Raw genomic sequence first — 23729 nt, 5'->3', positions numbered from 1 at the left:
CCTCACTCCTGTCAATTCTTTCTCATAAGGCATTAGAGGGAAGCAGAAGCATGCATGTATTTGGTGTGGGGTGTCTGTCAAATTTGGGGTTTTACCAGTCAGCATTCTCTGTCCCAGCTGCTTTGTTCTGCTCCATCTCCCTCTGCAGCCACACCACTAAACTTGGTGTTCACTGCTGCTGAAGCCTTTTATTTTTAATTTCTGCTTGTATCAAATCAAAAACTGTGTCTCTGTCTCTGCTCTGTAATGTTTTGCACTTGTATTATTTGCCCCTTTTTGGTTGCTGAAACTTCCAACAAAACTCCCTGATATGTGGTTGGAAAATGTGTGTGCAAGGAGAAGAGTTGGGCTGTTTAAATACGGTCTCAGCTTACCTGTAAAAATCCTAAGATGACTTTTTCGCCATGGAAATGAATCCTGCTTGGTTCAGAAACTGGTTACAAATTACTGGTGTGAATTGGTTGTGGCTTTAGAGGAACTCTGCTGCTCTACTTCAGATGGAGATCCCCCTCTTGATTTTCCTCACTGTATTGTCCTGGGTGTTGAACTGTTCCTTCAGTTTACCTGACAGCAGAAAATGCTGTTTCTTCCTAAATTCATCTTCAGTTCCTGACTTGAATATGACTCAGTTGCATTTTAGAAATCTGAAGCAGCATTTTTGAGGGGTGTTTGGGCTTTTTGTTGTTGTTTGCTGGTTTTTACTTTAATGGTAGACTGTTTTCTCCCTTGTGGGTGATTTTAAACTGCTTTTTTTCTCTCCTGATAAGTCCTGCTAATACTGTAATATTTGAGACTGGATTGTAATGACATCTAACATTTTGTTCTGTTTGTACTGCAGACTGAGGTCAAGTAAACAAAGAAAGCAATCATTATGTTTTAGCATTCTTTTTTAATGAGCACATTAAAATCTAGTCACAGCTACAGGATCAGCTGTGAAAAGAAGGGAGAGATACAGAGCTCTGAGTAACACTGTATTTTTGAAGCAGTTTATGGAAAAATAATGGACTGAAGGGATATGGAAGGACTCTGGTAGGAAATAAATGGCATGATGTTGTTGACAGGAAGGGTTTGGCAGAAGGCTTGTTGTGACTGTTTCTGTGGCTTAGAATTGCAGAGGAATTTCCTACAGACTGGACTAACCATGACAAAAATGTGTCTGCTTTTAGGAGATCAAGGCATACAGTGGAGTCTTCTCAGGGAAGATGTCGTCTTTGACCATGAGAAGCCGTTGTGTGGACAAAAGAGGAAGTTTCTTTAAGGTAAATGGGATACTTAAACAGAACATAAAATACTTGGGTTTATGTGAAATGAGCACAGCAGAATGTGCAGTGCTCTCTGTGATACATAGTGAGCCTTTTCTGTAAAAAGAGAAGTACTTATTGAGCATTTCTTTTTACAGGCAGATTTGTGGCTAAGATCACCCCCCAGTTATTTCACATGTATATTTTTTCTGTACATGGAGTAGAATATTTGGTGTAAAATAGGTCATGGCTTTTTTTGCTGCTAATGCTGAGAACATAAGCTTTATTATGCACAGGCATAAAATTATTGGAGCCTTCATAAACTAGATTTGTGTCACTTAAAGCTGTGGTACAGATTCATGATTTCCATTACTGGATTGAAAATTGGTTTCATTTCCTTGTCTATTTTGAGAACAACTGGCATCCCAAAAAGCCAGGCTGCAGTAGGAGTTACCACTGCAGTTTTCAAAATATGATGTGCCAGGGTCACAGTGGCTGCCTTGCTGGGCAGGGTTTTGCTTTAGGGAGCCATCAAAATTTACAAAATTTACATCCCTTAGACTATTCATCACTTACTGTAGCTTCTTCCAGTGAAAGATACTGATGCTGCCACCTTGGGGTGTTGCTATTTCCATTCCTTCTCTTCCTCTGAGGCAGAAGTTTCCCTTGGGGAAATCTTTAGGAAATGAACAATCGTGTTTTCCTTTTGCCTTGCCCAGCAGTTACCAGGGTCGTCCAGTGACAGGAACCACCTCTCAGTTCTGCAGCACACTTCAGCTACTTTAATAACTTAGGAGTACAAACATCAGCCTTGTTGACAGCCAAACAGGGAGAACAGCCCTATTTTCTAATCACAGCAAGGAACTGTGTCAGTTCCTAAAAATATCTCTAGGTTGTCTCTTGCATGTATGCTGAAGGACTCCTGGTGTCAGATGGGACTGTAGGCAAGCACCCAGTTATTTTCTGCATCAGTTTCTGCAGAACTTTGGGATCTCCTTATGTAATTCTTATGTAGAAAATGGATGCTGGAACAGCTGTTTTGTTCATGATGATGATGGGGTTGCAGTTACTCTAAATGATTAGAAATGCAGTCTGCAGTCTGCCTGGGCAATTTCAAGGAACATTGTCAGCTGGAAAACTGGTCCTGCATTTTCTTAAAGACATCTGGCAGGGAATAAGATGCCTCCAAGCTCCTTTTCCAGCCCTTGGAAGTTGCACTGTTGGACCATGGTTCTGAGCACAGAGTGTGGGATTGGAAGCTGCACCCAGCCTGTGTGCAGTGCACCTGGTAGCTTGTGTGTGTATAGTGAAATTATCTTTTATTTCTTCCCTCTGCCATGTGAGCAGAATTGTGACAACAGCTACATTTGTTTGCTACAGCTGAGCTGGTGAGCAAGCAAAATACTTGGCACATCAGATTTTTTGAGTTTGCATTATTTTAATTTGCTTTGTCTGTCTGTGTTTAGGAGACCTAGTAATCATGATATGGCCTTTTATCCCTGCTGATCTGTTCTTCAGGATGCTCTCCCACAGGGGCAGACTGTCCCCTGTCCTTGCACATGGCTCTCACATTGTGCTTGTTAAGAAACTTTTACCATGTTGGTGTGCAGATTCTCAGGGCACTTAAATCTTCTTGAGGGAGTACCTTACCATTCTCAGCAACATTTGCCAGAAAAATTGCTGACAAATACCAGTGGGGAAATTCCAACTTTATCTTTTCTTTTCTGGTTCTTAAGTAGTTCTCATTGCTACAGCTTCTAACCATGTCTTAGTTTTTTTTCACAGCCATTGTTTTCACTGTTTTATCCCCATTTTAGACAGAGAAGAAGTCTGTAGTTTTAGAGGCTAAATCCTGTGGACTCTACACCTTGTGATTGGTGAATGCTCAGAGCCAGCAAGTAATAAGAGTGAGGCAATGATGGGGTTTGTCTTGGATAATTCTGGGACTGAATAACTTGCCAGTGGTTACAGAGAGAGTCTCTGGGAAGGCAAGGGGCTGAGTATATGTCTCTGACAAATGTCCTCTTTACTGAATTATCCTCCTGCTCATCAAAATGTTCCAGTGTTTACTGAACTGGCATCAGAGGTTTTACACCAGCAAAGCTTTTCTGTTTTACACCAGCAAAGCTTTTCTGTTCCAAAACCAAGCATCAGGTAAAACTTTGTTTCTGATGAATAAGATACTGAGCAAGGTCAGCAGCCCTGAGAATTCACAGCTCACCAGAATCTGCAGACGTGTATCAAAATATTGGATTGCATTCAGAGCCTTGCACAAGTTGAGCAGCAGCATTCTCAGATGGGCTCATCTCTGGCACTCGGCCACCTCCTCACACAGGGCTCTCTGTGAGGGTTGCTGCGTTCTGCTTATCAAAACAGGAAGGAAAAGATGGGATGCCAAAGAGGATGCAGGTCTCCAGAAAGAATGAAAAATGAGATGCTGGCAGGAAGGGGGAGTGGTAAGTGCTGAGGCTCATTTGTCTAGTCTGATTCTAATCTTGCTGTCTTCAACCCATGTCCCCTTGCCTGATTAGAAACACCCATCTTATCTTTTCCTCTTGAGTTCTTGTAAATCTCAATGCTTGGAAACATTCTGCACTGGTCATCTTGGCTCTTTTAGTGTCTTCTCAGAATGATGGCAATTTTGTTAATTCTCTGTACGAGCTTATTTACATTTCAGCACAAAGAGCAGGAATTCAGTTGTCACACAGTTTTTTTTGTAAAAATGTCTGGGAGCAGACATTAAATCAAAGCCACCTGTCTTTGGGAACAAGAAACTCTTCTAGTCCAGTGAGTAATAAGAGCTGTAGTTATGCTGGGTTTCTGGGAGAGGCACTGTCAATATCTGGTCCTGGGCATGTGCTTTCTTTCCCTGATGCATGGCAGTGATGTGAGTGTCAGTAGAGCAGCTTCACAAATGTGACTGGAACCCTTGGGAGTGACTTGCTTCTGGTGAACACACATTTTTGCTGCTTGTAAAACATCCTGGATGCTGCAAAGCAAAAAATGGTGCAAAGCAAAAAATGGTGCAAAGCAAAAAATGTTGTGTTATGGTAAGAGAATGCTGAGGCGCCATGTTTGTGGGCTGTGTGTAGGAGTTTCAGTGTCACCCTTGCCAGCTCCCAAAAGCTGAGCTCAGTCTTGCTGAGCTCTGAATCAATTGACAATAAGCAGAGTGTGGTGCTTTATGAAAGGAAATGCTGTGGTTTAAGATGTTTGCATTTCATCGTTTCGTTCATGGATGTTAGGAATGTAAACAGTTAGTACATGGATGTTTGGCAATCTGATGTTTAGGATAGATTTGGTTAGGCAGTACTGTACTGGGCTGCTGTGTGAATTCATGTTGCCTGAGTCATAATTATTATTTGGGTTTACAGTGGTTATACTGTAGTGTCTTTTGAATTTACAGAACAGTGCTTTATCAGAAATAAATGCCAAAGGAAAAATCATTGCACACAAAAATAGCTGTTTTATAATGTTATAGAAGATCTCATTTTAATTTTGTTTTTTATGAAATACTGATTAATTAACCACCTGAGAAGATGTCATATTTCCAAGTGCATTTTTCAGGTAAACCTCTTCTTTCTATAGTATAACAGGGTAATATCTATTTCACAAACCTAAACAGTCCCCAACAGATTTCTTCTGATTACTATTTAAGTCATTGGTCTCATGTATGCTGTTTTACACTAGCAGGGGCCTCTGACAAATGTATACATCCACTTCTCTTGCATTTTCCTTTGGAAGTTGCCTCTTACTGTGTTGATTTCAAGTCTGTTGAAACAAAGGGATGAGTTTTCCCATTATTTCCAGCCAAAGAAGTATCATACTTGTTGCAAATAGAGCAGTCTCTTTGAAGAATTCTGATATTCTTAGCGTTGCAGTAAAAAGTCAGAGCCTTCTGCTGCTGCTTGTTTGCTTAGGGCTGGAGCTAATAATAGTACATAGGCAGGATCCTTCCTGTGTTTTGTAGAAACAGGTTATTACTAACAGCTCACCTTGTGTGATGCTGGTCACCTGTGCATCACGTGTGCTGTGTAATCACCAGAAGCTTCATTGGCCCTAAATACTGGGAAATACTGTCATAAAATCATGACTACACCTTACATTTTTTGTAGAAAAATGCTGTTGTAACAGGATGGGTCAGATAATTGCAAGGATACACAAATGATGTGACTCCATAAGATTTTCATGAATCAAGGGAAGAGCAACTTTCTTGTCATTAAGGAAAATTAGTTGAAATTGCAGAAATATTTGTGGTTTATTCTAGAAAAAAATGAGGAGTTTCTTCCTAGAGGTCAGTGTTTTAGTTCAAGTGGAGTTACAGGGTGGTAGGTGATTGGTCTTGGTTGGGTTGTGGTGTGTTCCATCCTGGAGAACTTCACAGGTCAGTCTGGGGTTTGATGCCACACTTTGACCTGGTTTCCTTGCCCAGAGTGTATTGACTTTTCAGAAACTCATTTGTCATGGAGGCTGTGTAGCACACCCAAGAAATATAGCCTATAGAATAGAATGTGAGCATAAGGCTGCTTGAAATGTGCCATTTTGTGCAAGTCCTCTTTAGAAAGAGAAATAAAATTGCTAAAGATGGTAGAATTCCTCTCAGGAATAATTTCTGCAGAGTTCTCTTCAAGGCAGGCATACAAATTCAAAAGCATTAAGATTACTTGGCTGTTAGCACAGTTTGGATGAGAGTTCTTTGCTGAAGTTTTGTTTTCAGGGAGGGAGATGGGTTTTGTCACAGCTCAGGTCAAAGCCTGCTAACAGAGTTAACTCAGTTGTATTTGGTTTCCTCTGGGTTATTGGTTTGTCTTTAATGTTGATTAGTTTCTCATTCTTCATTCTCTTATCTATCTCTTCCCAGACCAGGAGTCTTGGACCATGCCAGGGGTGATGTTTGGAGTTGACATTAATTAATGGTTGTTATCTTTTGCATGTCTTCTTTTTTGTGTGCTGCTCCCAGTCTGACGAGATGTTAAGCTCATCAGACCTTGTGGTGGAACAGTCCTTTGAAGAGAAACTTCAATTCCTTTCTCCCTGACTAAAGTTATATTAAAAAATGCTAAACTTCATATAATTTCCAACACTTTGAACTCTGACTTGGACAGAAGAAAACCCTTAGGGTGTGGGTAATGGTAATTCATTCTTACATAAGGTTCAGTTATTTGAGTTGACCAGTTGTAAACTGAGACTAAAACTTCTTTTGAATTGATTAGAATAATGGTGCTCAGCAAAGGAGAGTGTGAATTCCTGAGGTGGAGGAAAAATTCCAGTGTAACAATTTAGGAAAATGATGCCTGCAATTCTTTGAAAATGCTGCTGTACTGAGTTGCCTGCCCTGAGTGGGACTCAGGCTCACACCTTCAGGGCAGCTGTGAAGACTGTTCTGACTTGGACCCAAAGCTGGTTTTGCTTCATATTCCAGGGTTTTTGTTTGTTCTGATGTGCAGGGGTGATGGTAGAGATTGCTACATCGCTGCACACCTTTTATTGGATTCCCTCCTGGCAGGAGAGAGGGAAATCTGCTAGGCTTTATAGGCTCTCATGGTATGGCATGACATGCAAAATTGATGCATTGGCTACAAAGAAGTGTTCAAGAGAGCAGGCTTTGCAAATTTCATGGTTGCTTTCTGCTCAACAAAGTGTTTCCCTAAAGTCTGGCTAGCAAATTCTGCATTTCTCAGAATACAACCTCAGTGCTAATCTTGCCTACCTTAAAATGAGTTTTTGCCCTCATACCCAGAATTAGGTTGGTGTTCTACCTGAGCTGAAGGGTTGCAAGGCAATTCTTTTTTAATTGAATTGTTGTGTTCAAGTGGAGTCCGAAACCTAATGTGAAAAGCAGCCACCCACTCCCTTCTTGCTTCATTGCTTTTCATCCTCCACAATATTGTAATTCTGGATTAGTGTCCCTTTTGAAATAAAACTCTTACATTGGAATTCTTCTATTTTTTTTTTTTTTTTGAGAAGGTAAATGGTACAAACAGCTAAATAATTTAGTTCTTGTAAGATGCTGTATAATGCACAACTGCAAATTCAGTTGTGTAGGCTGCAAATTCAATTCATTTAAATTAAAAGTCTAACCAAACTGGAAGGTTTTGTTCTGGCACAGAACAGGAATTACTCTTCCTCTCTGAGAACCTTTAAACGTGGCCCCAACCCTTACTGGTTCCTTTGCAAGGGGAAGTCCAAATAGGATACGATTTTACAAAAAAAGAAAAAGTTTGTAATCTCTGGTGACTAAACTTGCCCTGGCTTCTTTTCCACGCCTCTTCCACTCACTTGATGTCATACTATTTTTGTCCCTTTCTAGCTCATTGACACAATTGCCTCAGAAATCGGAGAACTGAAACAGGAGATGGTACAGACAGATCCCCCAGTGGAAGATGAATCTACTGATTGGCAAAGGTGATTAAAATGTTTATTTTCATGGTTCTGGAGAGTCTACCACAACAGGAATGTTTTCACTGTGCTTTCTTCTTGGGTGGCTTATGTCCTAGCACTTTTCTCCCTGGCAGCATAGGAGGTGTAGATAATTGTGCTCTTGATCCAAGGAATTTGCCTTTGTGCAGGAGATTCAGTTGTTTGGTGTACTTGCACTAATACCTTCTAATTGCAACTGTGCTTCACTTCCTTGTTAAAAACCTTGGATACTGATGAATGTGTGAAGCAGGAAACTACTGCTATTATTACCATTGCCTGTGGCACAGCTTTGCTTCATGCTGTAAAGACAAAATGTGCATTGCTTCAAGTGGCTTTTTGAAGATTCAAGATACAATAACATGAATTATTTATGCCCTCAGGTTAGGAAGTAAAATATTGACTGCTATGAGCTGATGCATGTGTGGGTTATGTGTTTAAGTTAATTTATATATGAGTAACTTGCACATAAAAAAAATTAAATTTAAGTGGGCAGAATGGGACCCCAGCATTTTGGCTTTTCTTGAACAGTTACACCTGCTAAACATCTGGAGAATTAACAAGAGAACATTTTTGTACTTACCTGAAATATTTGCTGCAAGAGGAAAGCAACCAGTGGTAGGTGTTGTGTTTTATCTGACTGCATGGTCCAGACCAGCCCTGGAGCTCTCGTGGGCTTTGTTCTTCTAGCAGTGAGTTAATGAAGTGGAAAATTGTTTTTAGAATTACATCCAAGATTTTTAGCTCTTTTTCTTCCTGTGAATTCTGTTGAAATCTGCTAGAACTTACAACAAAGCATGTGTAGATTATTTTCAAAAACATTAAGCAGCAGCTTTGTTGGCCAAGTAGTAAAGAATGTCAGACAGTTGAACTAATTAAAGTTCTTGGCTATGGCCCTGGTTGAACATTACTCAAGTTTCAGAGCTTTTGAGAGTTCTTTTAGAGGGACAGAAAGGATACTTTCTTCACTTTTGTCAATTCAGCTAATTAACTTCAGAGATCATCAGCTACTTTTCAGTTAAGAAAAGGCTTCTTGTATCTTTGAATACATCATATGCATGAAAGGCTAAGGTCTACTGATTCTAAAGTCTTGGTGGAAGCACTTAGCTGGAAACAGTCAACTCAACCTCCCCATTTTACAGATCATGAGTTTTCTTTTTATTGATTTTTTAATGGATTTTTAATCTTAATTCGTTAATCTTGACTGCAAAACATATTTTGGTTTAAGATAAAGTAAACCTAATGTAAAAAAAGAATAATGCAATTTCCATGAAAAATAATAATAGCCATCAAAAAAAATATTTTCAAGATGATAATGTGAAATATGAAGGCTGAATAAATGAGCTAAAGTCAAACCTACTGTGATTAAAAAATTCTGAACTGCCTGCTTCTATGTGAGGAAGAAGGTGTGTCAAAGTTGGTAAGTTAAGTAACTTAGTTGTGCACTGACACCTTTTTTTTAATAGTGCTACAGAGCAAGATTTTAGTAATTTCAACAAGAGTTTTCCAGAGTTGTTGTTTAAACATCTGTCTGATGTTAGACATCTCACAAGGCTGTATTTACTGTCATAACTTTATTTCTTTGGGGTTAATTTATAACCTGGCAGTTAATGGAGTTTTCTTATTGCTTTCTGCTGTTCAGCAGTTGGTGTCTAGAAATGACCTTTGGATTTGCATCTAGGGATATTTGAGCTCAGTGGAATGTCCATTTTCCTCACCCTTTTTCCACCTTAGCAGGTACCACAGCCATCCAGAGCAGTTCTGGAAAGGCATTGCAGAGCTCTCAGCTGAATTCAGAAAGATAAGGACATGAAATTATGTGTCTGCAGCCTTAGTAGTGTGGTTTGGGCTTTTTTGTGGTTATGTGGTGACTTTCAGATTTGTACTGCTCATCTTAAATGCTCCTTTATTTTGGGCTCATTTCTCCTTTTCATACAGTATGATTCCATACATACAAGACTGTGACAAGACTAGGACTCCATTTCATACAAGAATAATTCAGGGGCTCACTTTGGCTTCTAAATATGTAAAAGCCAGGCAAAAAAACAGGCTTGCAAAAAAGCATTTTAAGAGGGACTGTTTCAGTATCCCACTGTTTTGATGCCTCACTTTTTTCCTCTGTTGAGACATTTGTCTCAGTAATTCAAATGAGCGGAGTTGTCAGAAAGGGGAATCAGTGGTACAGGTTTCTGTCCTGCCATTCCAGTGACCTTTGAAGGAGTAACAAGATAGCTCCTGTGTGCAGTGGCAGCCCAGGAGCATGTGGGATGGGTCTGGTGGCACCTGGACGATCTTTTAGATCTTTTAGGTGACCCCAAGCCCTCTGCACATCTCTGTGAATCTCCATGAGGGGCCAGATTTTCCTGCTGTCCTGGAGGGAAGGCTGTAAAGCTCCAGAGCACTTCCCAGGGCACTGTGGAATAGATCAGGGATGCTTTGCTGCTGGTGGCAGCTGCAGCAGCTCGTTCCCTTCCTGTTCTGTTCCTGTGGAAGGAGCAGGGCAGAGCTTTGCTCCCTGCCTTGTGTCCTGCCCTGCAGAGCCCTCACACTGCTCTTTTCCACTTCAGCAGAGCCATCTTCTGTCCAGCACAGAGAATAATTTCTGCTATTGCTGACAGGCTGGCAAGCATCCCGAAACCTCCTTCCCAGCTGCCTTGTCTTGTCCTTTTGGCTGCAATGGGATGCAGGAGGAAGTTAGGGGTGGCTCTCTGCCCCTCCCAGCTGATGCTCAGTATCACTGTATAGACTGGGCTGGGTGATAAAGAGCTGTTGGATTTACAGAAATCCAGGAAAATAGTCAAACTGTGAGGTGGTTAACTGTTGTGGGACTGGAGCAAGGTTCACATCATGACCAAGGGATCATCCTGGTTAAAAGCTTGAGCCTGCTCCTTGTAATTTTTACTGTGGGCTGAGTCTAATCAGGATGCAGCACGGTATTGTTTATCTTGGCAGTGACCTCTCTGTACTTCCCACGTGTTTATGGGTTTTGTCAAATCTAAGGAAACTTGCATGAGTCATGTGTTTTCTTTAGTTCATTGTGAGCAGTGTTGAAGCCTACCTTTCCCACTGAAGAGGAACTGTGTAGCAGCCCTGAATTAAAGCACACCATTCATTAAGGCTGATTTGTGTTTTGATTTTGAGTTTGCTGTGACCTGATCAGATTGTCTTTTATCAGGAATCTTTTTTTTCTTTTTCAAACTCCCAAACAAACAACACAAACCAACCAACCAAGCATCCTCCAACCTGAAAGTAAAACCAGGAGAGGAATTTAGTTGTTGCATAATATACATAATTTGTGAGCATATTTTCCTAGCATTTAGGTTACAGGAACTTCTTATTCTTGTTCAGTACATGAGTTAATCTGTTGCTCATAAATTCAAATGGTTATTCTTTCCATGCAATTGTTTCCAGAGTAGTTCCACACACATCCCAGTCCCAAATAATTTTAGTCTAACTATTTAACACGTAACGAGTTTTGAGAACTTCCATGTGTCAGGGTTTGACTGTATGTCTAATGCCCAGATCATTAATTAAAATTATTTTAAGAACAAAAAAGTAAACTGGAAATATGATGCTCAGTAGTGCTAGACCACTGCAAATAGGCTGTCAAAACAGAGCAGTGGGGGTTTTTTACTGCATTTGCCCTCAGGCCTTGGGAAGTGACTTCTTGTAGATTAAATGTCATTTGCCAGATGTGTTTTATCCAAGGTGTGCTTTTACCAGGTTAGATGTTTCTCTCTGCCTCCTTCTTTATCATTTGGGAAAAGAAAATAATTTTTAAAAAGTGTTTCATATTCCTGTTTACCTCACCACAGATTGCAATAACATTCTAGTGCTGATTTATCCGAGTTGCATTGGTGCTGTTTGAACTGTTAGTGTTTAGGAGTGGCAGAAATTCTGATCACAATCAGATACTCATAATCTTGGGTTTATTTCTGGAGGGAGCAGAAGCAGCCGCCCCAAGGAGGTGCCTGTGTATGTAAGTCAGAGACTTTCCTCCTTGGATATCAACATGTGTGAAAGATTGTGCATGTAAGTACCTGGAGGTTCAGAAAACCTGAAAGTTCCTTTTGTATTTGCAGGAAGGAATGATGAATCTTACTCCCTGCTCTCCGAAGGCTAATTTATTATTTTGTGATAATGTATGATATTAAAGAATACTAAACTATAATATATTAAAGAATACAGAAAGGATACTTACAGAATGCTCAAAGATAATAATGAAAACTCGTGACTCTTTCCAGAGTCTCAACACAGCTTGGCCTTGATTGGCCAAAGAGTGAAAACAACTCACACCAGAAATCAATGAAACAATCTCCAAACACATTCCAAAGGAGCACAACACAGGAGAAGCAAATGACACAATTATTGTTTTCCTTTTTCTCTGAGGCTTCTCAGCTTCCCAGGAGAAAGATCCTGGGCGAAGGGGTTTTTCAGAAAACGTGAATGCCACAGCTCCCCATTCAAGTTTATGGTGGTCTAGGGGGTGTGGGACAGCACAAAACCAGTCATAGCAAAGAGGAACATTGTGACCCTAAGACCCCTAAGTGCAAACTCTTGACAGCTTTGGGTTGTTTTGTGGTATCAAGCAATGCCAGCATTCTAGCTCATCCCAGTCACACACCTTTTGAATGTGAGGTAGCTGTCTTTAGCAGGAAAAGCACTTTCCCTCTTGGATATATTCCCCCTTGCAGCATATTTGGTTTTCACCTCCTGACCAAGGGGAGTGGAAATGATTTGTATCTGTCTGAGCTTGCAGCCAGCACTGGTGTATAACCTGTACTTTGCCACAGCTCCCTGTGGTTTGTAATGCAGCTCACTGGCACTGAGGGTGAGTGGGGAATTTCTGAGCAGTAGTTACTGGAGCTACAGCTCAGGAAAACACTTTTGTGGTTCATTATTTGATTTCTTGGAGATTCCTTCATTGCAACACTAGGCTCTGCTGGGACTGGTTGAAAAGGGAAGCCAGTATTCCTACTGAGGCAGTTTCAGACCCACTCATGACTGATGTAAAAAGCACTTCCCTCCTGCACCCAGTGTGTTTCTGTGTGTTTTGTATCTCTTCAAGGCATACTGGCTGTTAGTAAAAGCTTCTGATGTTTGTGGGCAGGGGAGGAAATCATCTGCATTTGAGATGCCTTGGAAATCTGAAAAGTATCACATCATAAATAAGCAAACAGAAAGAGGAAAAAATAAATAGGCAAACACTGCTAGTGGTAATTGATCCAGGTAATGAAATGTCAGATGATTTTGCCTGCTCTTATCAGATCATACAGTGAAAGTTCTCTTCCCCATTTACTTTCCTTGCTTGCCCTCTGCAGAGATTCTGCAAGTTACTGAACAAAGCTAGAAGAAAGCAGTTTGGTGTTTGGGTTTTTTTCTGTTGTTTGGTTGGTGGGTTTTAATTTGGTTCAGCTTATTTTCTTTGGTGTGATGCTTTTTGCAGCGGGGCAGAGAAGCTTTTTGTTTGTTTTGAAAAGTATTCAGTGCTCCTGGGCATGTGAACTCTGTCCCTGCTTGCTGAGGGAACAGGAGCTGGCATAATGAGGGTGGTAAATGCTGTTAGTGATGCTTAGAGCCTGTCCAAAGCAGGGAATTCAGGAGACCTGCACAGTGTGCAGTGGGGAGGTGGAGCTGTGTTGTCCTCTCCTGCTGCAGAAAAGGTCTGCAAGGGGAACACATCCTCTGCAGCGTGCTTCTTGTCTGTTCCTGCATTTTATCATCAGGAAGCTGTTACCAGAATAACTGCTTCATAGTGATTTCTAGCATGGGGAGAACCACAGGATGTACTTCTAGCTCAAAAATGAGGAATTTGAGCCAGCAACACGTGCACTTGTACTGGGTGTTCTGTGCTATATGGGTGGTGGTGAAGCTCTGCATAACAAAATGAGTTCTCCAAGTATTCTGTTTATTTGGATTTTTAATAACAAGAATCTGCAGCCTCCAAGAACTCTACTTCATTACTGAATGTAGCAGTAAGTTTAGATGCCCTGCTCCAAATAAATTTCAACCTTACATTATCTTGCCACATTCACACTTAGCTCAGCCTTTATTTTTATTGACGTAGCAGTCAATCCACAGCCAAAGGAATTTGGAACATAACTATACAATTCCTTACTTGTTTCTGATCCTGGAAAGAGTAGTATTAAAATGTGAGGTAAGGACCTTTCATGGCAAAAATGAAAAAAAAGTAAATATTTACAGAACTTAGCAGGAGTGGGATAAGAAGTGACTGCCACTTATGACATATTTTTTATGCTGTGCCTTAGGGAGGATTATTTGGGGGTTTAACTTTTTTTCTTGTTTCTTTCTCATCTCTTTCTCACCTTCTCCCACTGTGACCTCTTAGCAGAGGGGAGCAAAGATGGATATGCAGCTGTGAAGGCAACAGAGCAGTTGTCTGGGCATAAGGTGAAGTGATGCTGGTTTGTGGACTTGTGTTGTGACAATAATCCCTCCAAACAGACAAAGTTCTTGTGTCTGCAGTGGTCACCAATAGGTAGTTCCATTGTCAGAGTATTGAACAGGTTTTTCTGGCAGGCATCAGATAGCAAGATTTCTGTGGGTTGCAGCATTAGCAAACAATCTTCCAATAAAAGTGTCTGAATTGCATAAATATCCTTGAAGAGAAGTTTTTCCATATATTAGCACAGCAAAGAAGGCAAGTGAAATGTTCTCTCAATCACATCTGCACATACAAGTGTACCTGAAGTGATGGCTGAATTTCTCCAACCTCACAGAAGAATGCTAAGGGTTATCTTCAAGCTGGCTTTGAACTGAGAACCTTTAAATAGAATTTTTGTGTATGATAAATATAAGAATTCTTACTAGGAGAAGTACCAGCCCAGAGTGCCAGCAGCACATGAGCTTTGTGGTAATTCTGTTCACTGACCCAAGTGATTGTTCATAAGAGGTTAACATGTCTAATTGTTTTTTCTAAATTTTCCACAGTCTAATCAAGGATATGGATAATATCTCTCCTGAAAAAAATGATGTCAAAAGCTGCCCCCGGGACTCTGGATACGACAGCCTATCCAACAAGCTGAGCATATTGGACAAGCTCCTCCATACCCACTCTGTGTGGCTGCAGCTTGGTCTGAACGATGCTGAAGCCTTGGAAATTTTGCAGACACAGCCTCCTGGGGTAAGAAGAATCTCAATTTCTTTAAGGACATGCTTTTCCCAAATGTTGTGCTGCCATTTTATGTGACGGTGTTCACAGGGGCTCTTAGGATGAGGGAAGAGACAAAGATCTGACTCCATGTTTCAGAAGGCTTGATTTATTATTTTATGATATATATTACATTAAAACTATACTAAAAGAATAGAAGAAAGGATTTCATCAGAAGGCTAGCTAAGAATAGAAAAAGAAAGAATGATAACAAAGGTTTGTGGCTCAGCTCTCTGTCTGAGCCAGCTGTGATTGGCCATTAATTACAAACATCTAAGATGGACTAATCACAGATCCACCTGTTGCATTCCACAGCAGCAGATAATCAATGTTTACATTTTGTTCCTGAGGCTTCCAGCTTCTCAGGAGGAAAAATCCTAAGGAAAGGATTTTTCATAAAAGATGTCTGTGACAATTTTATACCCAGGTGTTGGACCCAATACAGTAATGACCAAGTAAAATTACAGCATGTTTTAGAGCAGACATCATGGGATTGTTGTGGTTCCTTTTTGTGTATGATCTGTATTTATTCTGCCATCTGTGATGAAGCTAATACCATGTCCTTCTGCCTTCTCCACAACAGATATTTCTGGTTAGGAAGTCTGCAAGGCTGCAGAGGAAAGTCATCTCTCTGCGTGTGTCCAGTGACTGTGGGTCCTGCCTGAAAGAATTTGCCATAAAGGAAAGTACATACAGTAAGTTGTGAGTTAAACACTTTTCAGCTGTTCCTCAGGTACTTTTTCCCTATAGGATGCAGGAGCATTTGCACTGCTGAAACCCACAGTAGAGGATACCCAAAGTCATGCAAATAATGTCATGGGCTGCTCTCTGAGGTGGGCTCTGGGAGTGGGTCAAACTGCTTCAACTGGAATGTTTCCACTGTGTACCTTGATGAATCCAGTATTCATTTATTTTTATGGGTAGTTATCTTCTTAGAAACTTCTAGTCTTTTGTAGAAACATGGTCTGTAATCCTGTCTGCTTTCAATGAAATGTTCTTGAATGCAACTTTGTCATGAGCTCTCTGAACTGAGGTGTGGGATGGGTTGTTGGGTTTGTTTTTGTTGTTGGGTTTTTTTTTGGTTGTTTGATTTTTATGTGTGTGATAGCTAAATGGATTTTAACCTGTTAGAACTGTTTCTGTTGCAATAGATCAATGATTTCTCTCTTTAATTCAAACTATATCTGTTCTTTCTTTTTTTAGTAGAAATGAGCAAATGTTAACACTCCAAATTGTTTTGAACCAATAATGCCCTCATATCTTTAGAAGGGAAAGTGTGAAAAATAAGTTTGAGATTTAGGAATGAAAAAAAGGAAGCTGCAGCTGGTGAGTGTATGTGGTGCTGAAATTGCAAGCGGAGCAAATATTTCATTTTAACAAGAACGAGAAAACTGAAGAAAATTAGCAAAAGTTGCAGTTAATCATTCCTGAAACAGAGAGTCTGTAGTTAACTTTTATTTCTATTTGTAACCTGACATAATTTTAGTTGAGTTTTTCCTTTTTTTATCTCTCCCCACCCTGCACCCAGGAACAAAAAGTTAATTCTATGTGGTTTTAGTTCCAGTTACAAGTAAGGCAAGGCAAAGAGAAAGTTGTCAGTAATAGCTGATGTAAGTGTGGTCTAAGGCTGTGTTTATAGGCTTGAAATTACCATCTAGAAAAGAATTATGTACTGTCTTTTATGAACAAAATTCTTCCACGAGGGGGAGATATTTACTGACGGTTTTAGGCATTTGTCACAGCTGAGGTTTTGCACCAGAGGTAAAAGATCTGGATGGTTTCAGTCTAGGAGCTTCTTCTGCTTGATCTGTGAGCTTAGAGAGAGGCTGAGGTAATCTCATTATTACTGAGAACAAGTATTTGTAACAATAAGAAACAATGCTATCAAGTGGGGAAAAATGAAAGGCACTGCTCCAGTCTTCCTCTTCCCTTTTGCAAGGCAGTGGCATGCAACAGCTGTCAGAGTTTTTAAGCATTTTCAGGTTAAAAGTGAATGAAAATTTATCTCCCTTTATGTTCTACCCTCCTAGGGTGAAGACAAGTGATAGAATAGAATTCAAGAGGAGGAAATAAGGCATTTAAAATTAGGTATATTAGTACACTGGGCAAACAAAGCATCAGTTATTGATTTGTTGTCTGTTAGCAAAACATTGTGGAGGCCTCATCACACTTAATCTGTTTTACAGGAATTAGACTATATCCTTGGAATACAAAAGCAGACCAGCCACCAAGATTATCAGTATATTCTTGAAAATGCCTTCAGCAGGAATATGTACTTCTCCACAGAGTTGTTTTCTCTTAATCAAATAGTAGCTAGTTTTATGGTTAAAACTTATTAACTTCATGCTATAATCTAAGATATATTTTATTAAATTGTTTTGAGAAACAATGTATTAATGTGTGATTGTTTCTTGTAACTTTCTTTGCAGCATTTTCCTTGGAGGGGTCTGCAATAAGTTTTGCTGATTTGTTCAGACTCATTGCTTTCTACTGTATTAGCAGGTAAGATGGTGCTGTGTTCCAAGCCACATCTGCTAGAAAGAAAATAATTAAAAAAAAAAAAAGTTTTGAGAAGTTGTTTCAGCTGTTGATGCTATTTATGTTGCCAATCTGTGAATACTCCTGGATAGCCTTAGAAGGTAGTGGTAGAAATCAGAGATGAGTCTTGGAAGCAAGTGTCTCTGTCTTACTTCATATTGATTATTGGGAGGCTGATGTGATTTTACTCACCCAGCTGTGAGGTGCTGCCAAGCTGAACTTTACTTTAGCTGATATCTTGTGATGCTTTCTTAAGTGCTCTGTAGCTCATTTAAAAGCAATCATAAACTGGCTTGCAAAGTCCATTTCTTGGAATTGCTGGTGAGAAGAATTTTTGGGGCATAATGGAAAAATGCCAGATATATAGAATATGGAGAACTGGGAGATGTCAGTTTAAATGGTGAATGACAAAAACAGCCTTGTCAGCTTTGCAGTTTATGGTTACCAAACTTGTTTTCCAGGTATGCAGAAAAAAAGTAGCTGGTGTTTTTATCCTTTATTTTCAATTTGACTTCAGTTTACTGGTGAAAATTTCCAGACTGATGCTGGAGCCTTTTATATACACAGACAAGACACAACCGAACTGCCCCAGTGCACATTTTCTGAAGGAAAGAGGCAGCTGTGATAGTCTCTGTCCTTTTACTGCATCAAGGCTGGCAGTTCATGCTGACCATGTGATGATTTCTGGTGTGGGATGCTCTTGGGTGCTGTGCTTGCTGGTTTTGTTTGTGGAGGAGAAGCATCTTAGACCTCTTTCCTACAGCCTTTGTTTAGCTGAGCTGTATGTGCATGTAATAAAAGCAGCATTGATACCACATGGGTAATTGGTCAGAACTCAGAAGAGAAATGAGCTGAAAATGTGTTTAAATGTAGTTTAATTAGGAGATATTCTTATCTTGTCACCCTTTCAGTCCTGCCCACTTGAGAGGCTCTGGTAAATCCTCTAAGTATGTACAGGATCATTCAGCAAACAGAGATTTCATGCATTAGTCTATCCATTTTCTTTCACTGAAGGTTCAATATTGCTTTGTATAGACTAAAGGAGGCAGATAGGTAGCTATTGTGAGAAAGAGACAGTACCATTTGGTACATCACAGAAAATCCAGGAGGATTTTCTAAAACCAGATGGAATTTCTTGCAGGAGGTAGCCAAGCAGTTTTTATGAGGGTTTACCTATTTTTGAATTGCAGCCATGGTGATGATCTGGACTCTGGATTTTCTGTGGTACCATGTAAAGTGCCTTTTAAATACTTTTTATCTAGTGTATCACTCTTGTGGCATATGCTTGGCTTGAGTGTGAGTGGAATTCTGAGATCCTGTTTTTTCAAGAAGCTAACCTGCAACATAGAGAATATTTATGTGATAAAGACCCACTATCTATCTGTGCTATAGCAGATGGTTGGCTTGTTCACAACCTTAAAACCAAAATTCATGTTGTGTAGGATTCTCATTTAGTCTTAATTCTATGGGTACTTCTACTACAGATGTTGTTTAGCAGCATTTAGTTAGAATAAAATTCTTATTCTGAAAACTGGAATAACAGTCAACAGTTTACTCAGAAAGTGAGAAGCTTTTTTGAAGTGTTAAGGGCATGTAACAAGTTTGCATCTCACTGATCTGCTTGTAGAAGACCAGGTGTAAAAGCTTCTGTTGGAAAGGCAGAAAATTCTGGATGGCTCTGTGGAAATAATCCTAGGGAAAGTCCTGGGTACTTGGCTGTCATTTGCCCTTCACACCCCTCTGCAATGTAAAGGAGCTTTGGGGTTGGTAATGTAATGTTTAACTGTGCTGTGTGTTTAAGAATCTTGCTACCTGACACAGCTCAAAAATAAGATAATCAGAAATCAGACACTGCCAGTGTTTAAAAAAAAGCTTTTCAAACTATGGATGATGCTGAAAACCATATTTTTTCTCTTTGGAAACAGGGATGTCCTTCCATTCACACTGAAGTTGCCTCATGCAATTTCTGCAGCAAAGACAGAAGCTGAACTTGAAGAGATTGCTCAGCTTGGACTGAGTAAGTAATTCCCTTCACAGATGTCTTTCCCTGTAGCACACCTGTAACATTGAAGAAATAATCTGTATCAGTAAATAGTTCATATTGGTTAGTGATGATACAAATTTTGTTTAGAAAAGCAGTTTCTCTTATTTGGGAAGGCCAGACCTTCTTCTGGCCAAGGAGTGGTGCTCTTCCTTCCTTCTGTGCCTTCTGTGATATTTTGGTTAGTGCTGTTTCTTTCTTCCTTCTTCTCTTCCCTCTCTGGGCAGCCCTTGGGCAAAGCAAGTCACACATTCCCCACACAGAGATTGATGTGGCTTCTGCTCCAAGACCCAACATTGTCGCATGCTCACAAAGCACTGGCTGTGTGAGGCTATGTAAAGCACTGGCTTTATAATTTATTGTGAGGAGAGTGTAGGAACTGAGGTCCCCTGTTGATAAAACTTCTGTTCATATTGACATGAAAACTTAAAATGGTGAATTTGGAGAGCAGAGTCTCAGTGAAGTGGCATATTTAGAAAATGAGGAGTGTATATATGATGGTGTAGAATGTATCCATGGGCAGAGGTTTGGTGAAATTTTTAAAATACCGGAAGACAATGCAAGAGTCTCCTTGCATCACTTGGTTGCTTCAGCCAAACACAGGCTCATTGTAAAGCATACCTTGAGCTCAGGGGAGATGGATGCAAAGGTAAAGCATGCCTTGAGCTCAGAGGAGATGGATGCAGAGCCTCCTGGGATTTGAAACTTGGGCACCACCCAGATGAATCATAAAACAGCTCTGCCTTGAGCAAAGTGCTGAGTGGCTTCATTTCCTTCTCCAGGAAGGGAAGGTTGACTGTCAGCAACCTTTTTTGCAGTAGATTTTTAAATAATCTTTGATTTTGAAAAGGATCCTCTCTAAATCAGTGAGCTGAGGATCTCTTGAAGTGTCTGGTGGGACTTTGCAGTACAGCCATACACAGGGATGTATTGCAGTGCTTTGCATTTTGGTTTGCTGCAGTAGCAATGCAATTAAAGGGTTTGTTTTAGACAGGAGAGAAATTACTTCTGCACTGCTCATCTGTAAGTTTAGGTAATCAGGTGAAACTTTGGGTTATCATGGGAATGGAAGCAAATATGGTACTATTGAGGGTCAATGTTTAGATGGGAAAAAGAAAGTAAAAGGTCTGACTGGGATACAGTGTAATGAAAACAGTCTCCCAGTGACACATGGAAGCCTTAAAGTAGCATGAGGTGAGTCTCTGCAGAGGGGATGATAATGGTAATGTTGATCAAGCTCTCCAGGCTAACCACACTTTGTCACCAGTACCCCAGCGCTCTGTGGCCTGCTTGCTGCAGAATTAGTCTTGCTCTTGAGCAGTCTCTGCATTTTTTCTGTAGCTACTAGATTTGAAAGCTGATGGATCAGTGTCTGTGTGGTTGCTGTATTTGGGATCAATTACCTGATACACACCAGATCAGTTTCCATGAGTTAAAACCAGGCTAGAAAGTGGAGATTTTGATGGAGTTTTAGGTGTCCATGTGCAGAAGAGCACACCAGAAAAGTCAACCTTTTGATGCTGTGGACTCAAGAGAGGCCTAAATACTCCCAACAGCCCTTCCTGCTAAGTGTGAGTTTTCTTTGAGGCGCACCTAAGCACAAAACCCCGTGATGTGTGAACACAGGGCTGTATCCCCTGTCAGAGCTCTCTTGTGCAGTAGGCTCAGAGGGAGAGCTGCACAACACAAGTCAGTAGCCCAGCAAACCACATCAGGAGGAACCTCTGGTAAAGATTTCAAGGCTGTTGCCAACCTGCAAGGTTTCATGTGCTGGACATATGATTCTCTCTCAGTCTCCCTCGTGTTTCACCTGCAGCAGTGCTTACATCACGTGTGTTTGCAGCAGCCACGTGCCAGGCACAGGCACTGAGAGATCCACAGGCAGGATGTGAAGTCATGAAGCTGAGAACACCAGCAACATGGCATAACTATGCAGAGAAGCATGCCTGTGCCTGTAGACATTCTCTGGCTGTGGCCTGTCACCAGGGGCTGTTTTCTGTCCTCTGCCCCACAGGCAGGACATGGCTCTTGGGCATGGACCTGTTCTGGATGCTTGGCATTTGTGCCCTTGGGCTCAGATATTATTGCTCTGTTGCTTCCAGTGAGCCATCTTGACACACTATGGGAAAAGGACAGTGTCAAGATTGGCAAATTTTAGCTAAATCTCCCTCCTCTGGTACTCTGCCCATATTTCAGCATGATTTCTGCCTTCCAGGGCACATCTGGTTTCAATCTTCATACCTTCAGGCAGCGGTGCTCGTTAGCAGTGCCTTGGTTGCACAAACATGCTGACACTTGTCTGGGATAAGTGCAGAGGCTGCAGCTGCAATTTGCTGGTGTAGCATAGGTTTTCCATGCCACTGGTGTGGAACTGCACGTGGGTCTCTTTATGTGTCACTGCAGTCTGTTTTCTCAGGCAAACTGACCCCACAGCAAAGGCAGGGCAGCAGGCCAGGACCTTTATTAGACACTGGAACGCTTGGTCTGCCTTGCTGAAGGTGATGTGTGCATCCACCACAGCAAAATGGGAGCTGCCTTTTCACGTGTAGTTTCTGTGTTCACTGTGAAAAGAAACTGAAGCAAGGTACTTGTAGAGTTTCTGGAAGTGGCCTTTATCTGGTGTAAATCACCTTAATTATTGTCTTTAATGAAGTGAGCTTATTAATACTAGCTGAGAATCTTGCTTTATTTCTCCGGAGTGAGATGCTGGTGAGAAGTTTGTGTTCATTTCAGTCTCAAGCCAGTAAAAAGTATTCTGTTACAGTCTCCATTCCTTTCTTTGATTCTCAGTTTAATTTTAAGCTTAGTGGGCTGTTTGGGAGCTATGCATTGGTCATGGTATTTATAAATGAGTAAGAGCAGCCCCAGTAATGTAGCATACAGTTATGTCTGGTGGTACTTTAAGAAGTTCACTTGAATATTTTTCCCCTTTTAATTAATAAATCTTGCCTAAATTTCTCGATATTTTAAACTGGTGTTGTTGAGTTGAATGTTCTGAAATCCATCTGCATGGTGTTTAGCATTCTTACGTTAATGCAATGATGATTTTCAGACTTTTGGAGCTCCCTGGCTAACAGCAAACCCCCGGATCCTTCACCTCCCTGTAGGCCTGTGCCTTTGGACAGTGCTCGCAAAGACTCGCGCCAGCTCTGCCTTATAAATGGAGTGCATTCTATACGAACCAGAACGCCCTCGGAGCTGGAGTGCAGCCAGACCAACGGAGCGCTGTGTTTCATTAATCCCCTCTTCTTAAAAGTGCACAGCCAGGATGTCAGTGGAAGTCTGAAAAGGCAGAGCCCCAGAACTCCAGACGTGAATGGCACAGCAAGGGCTCGCTCCCCCCCGCCCCGGCCGCCACCTCCTGCTATTAATAGCACCCTGACGAGCCCACAGATTTCCAGGACTATAAAGCAGGCGAGCATGCCAGAAACACTCAGCCACAAGAAGGAGAGGGGCTCGGATTTGCTGCAGAACAAGCCCACCCCGATTCCGCCTCCTCGGCTGAAGAAGCAGGCGCTGTGCTCCGAGGCAGACGGTGCCTCCAGGAGCGCGGCCGCGCTCCGGCCCCGCTCCTCCGCGTGCGTGCCCGAGGCGGCCCCGGCTGCTCCTCCGCGTGAATCCCCGCCAGCCCTGCCCCAGCCGGCTCCAGCGGCTCCCAAAAAGACTCCGGCTGCCATCTCTGAGTCACACATCCCGTGGAATGGAGGCCGGCAGAGACTGAGCGACATGAGCATTTCCACCTCCTCGTCCGACTCGCTGGACTTCGATCGGAGCATGCCGCTCTTCGGCTACGAGGGGGACACCAACAGCAGCCTGGAGGACTTTGAGGGGGAGAGTGACCAGGAGAGCATGGCACCCCCTCTGAAGCCCAAGAAGAAAAGAAGCAGTTCGTTCGTTCTCCCCAAGATTGTGAAATCTCAGCTACGGAAAGTCAGTGGAGTTTTCAGTTCCTTCATGACCCCCGAGAAGAGGATGATTAAGAAAATTGCAGAGTTGTCCCGGGACAAACGTACCTATTTTGGATGCTTAGTGCAGGACTATGTCAGCTTTCTGCAAGAAAACAAGGAGTGCCATGTTTCCAGCACTGACATGCTGCAAACAATTCGTCAGTTCATGACCCAAGTCAAGAACTACTTGTCCCAAAGCTCCGAACTCGATCCCCCAATCGAATCACTGATTCCTGAAGACCAAATAGGTAAGAAACACTGTCCTGTGTTTTGGGGGGAAGGTGAAAATGTGGAATCTGTGTTTATAATAAGTGATAGTCTTTGTCCAGTTCAGAAAGGTGGGGCTAACTTGGCTAGTAGAGCTTGAACCACTG

General features: G+C 41.4%; 1 protein-coding gene across 6 annotated transcripts in view; it reads left to right on the top strand.

Moving 5' to 3' along the window:
• The window catches only part of RIN2 (Ras and Rab interactor 2), a 61644-nt gene that overhangs the window by 21305 nt on the left and 16610 nt on the right, over positions 1-23729 (top strand). For 5 of the 6 annotated variants that reach the window (XM_063152668.1, XM_063152665.1, XM_063152666.1 and 2 more), the window contains 7 exons: positions 1167-1259; positions 7552-7646; positions 14610-14802; positions 15413-15524; positions 17259-17331; positions 19293-19384; positions 22461-23603. In XM_063152668.1, coding sequence (XP_063008738.1) covers positions 1203-1259; positions 7552-7646; positions 14610-14802; positions 15413-15524; positions 17259-17331; positions 19293-19384; positions 22461-23603 — 1765 coding nt within the window. In that variant the 5' untranslated portion in view covers positions 1167-1202. Of the gene's footprint in view, positions 1-1166; positions 1260-7551; positions 7647-14609; positions 14803-15412; positions 15525-17258; positions 17332-19292; positions 19385-22460; positions 23604-23729 lie in introns of those variants that run through there. The other variant, XM_063152670.1, reaches the window with a different exon arrangement.

This window comes from Melospiza melodia, chromosome 3 (assembly GCF_035770615.1).
Source record: "Melospiza melodia melodia isolate bMelMel2 chromosome 3, bMelMel2.pri, whole genome shotgun sequence".
NCBI classification, from domain to species: domain Eukaryota; kingdom Metazoa; phylum Chordata; class Aves; order Passeriformes; family Passerellidae; genus Melospiza; species Melospiza melodia.
This window is presented reverse-complemented; position numbering and strand designations above follow the sequence as displayed.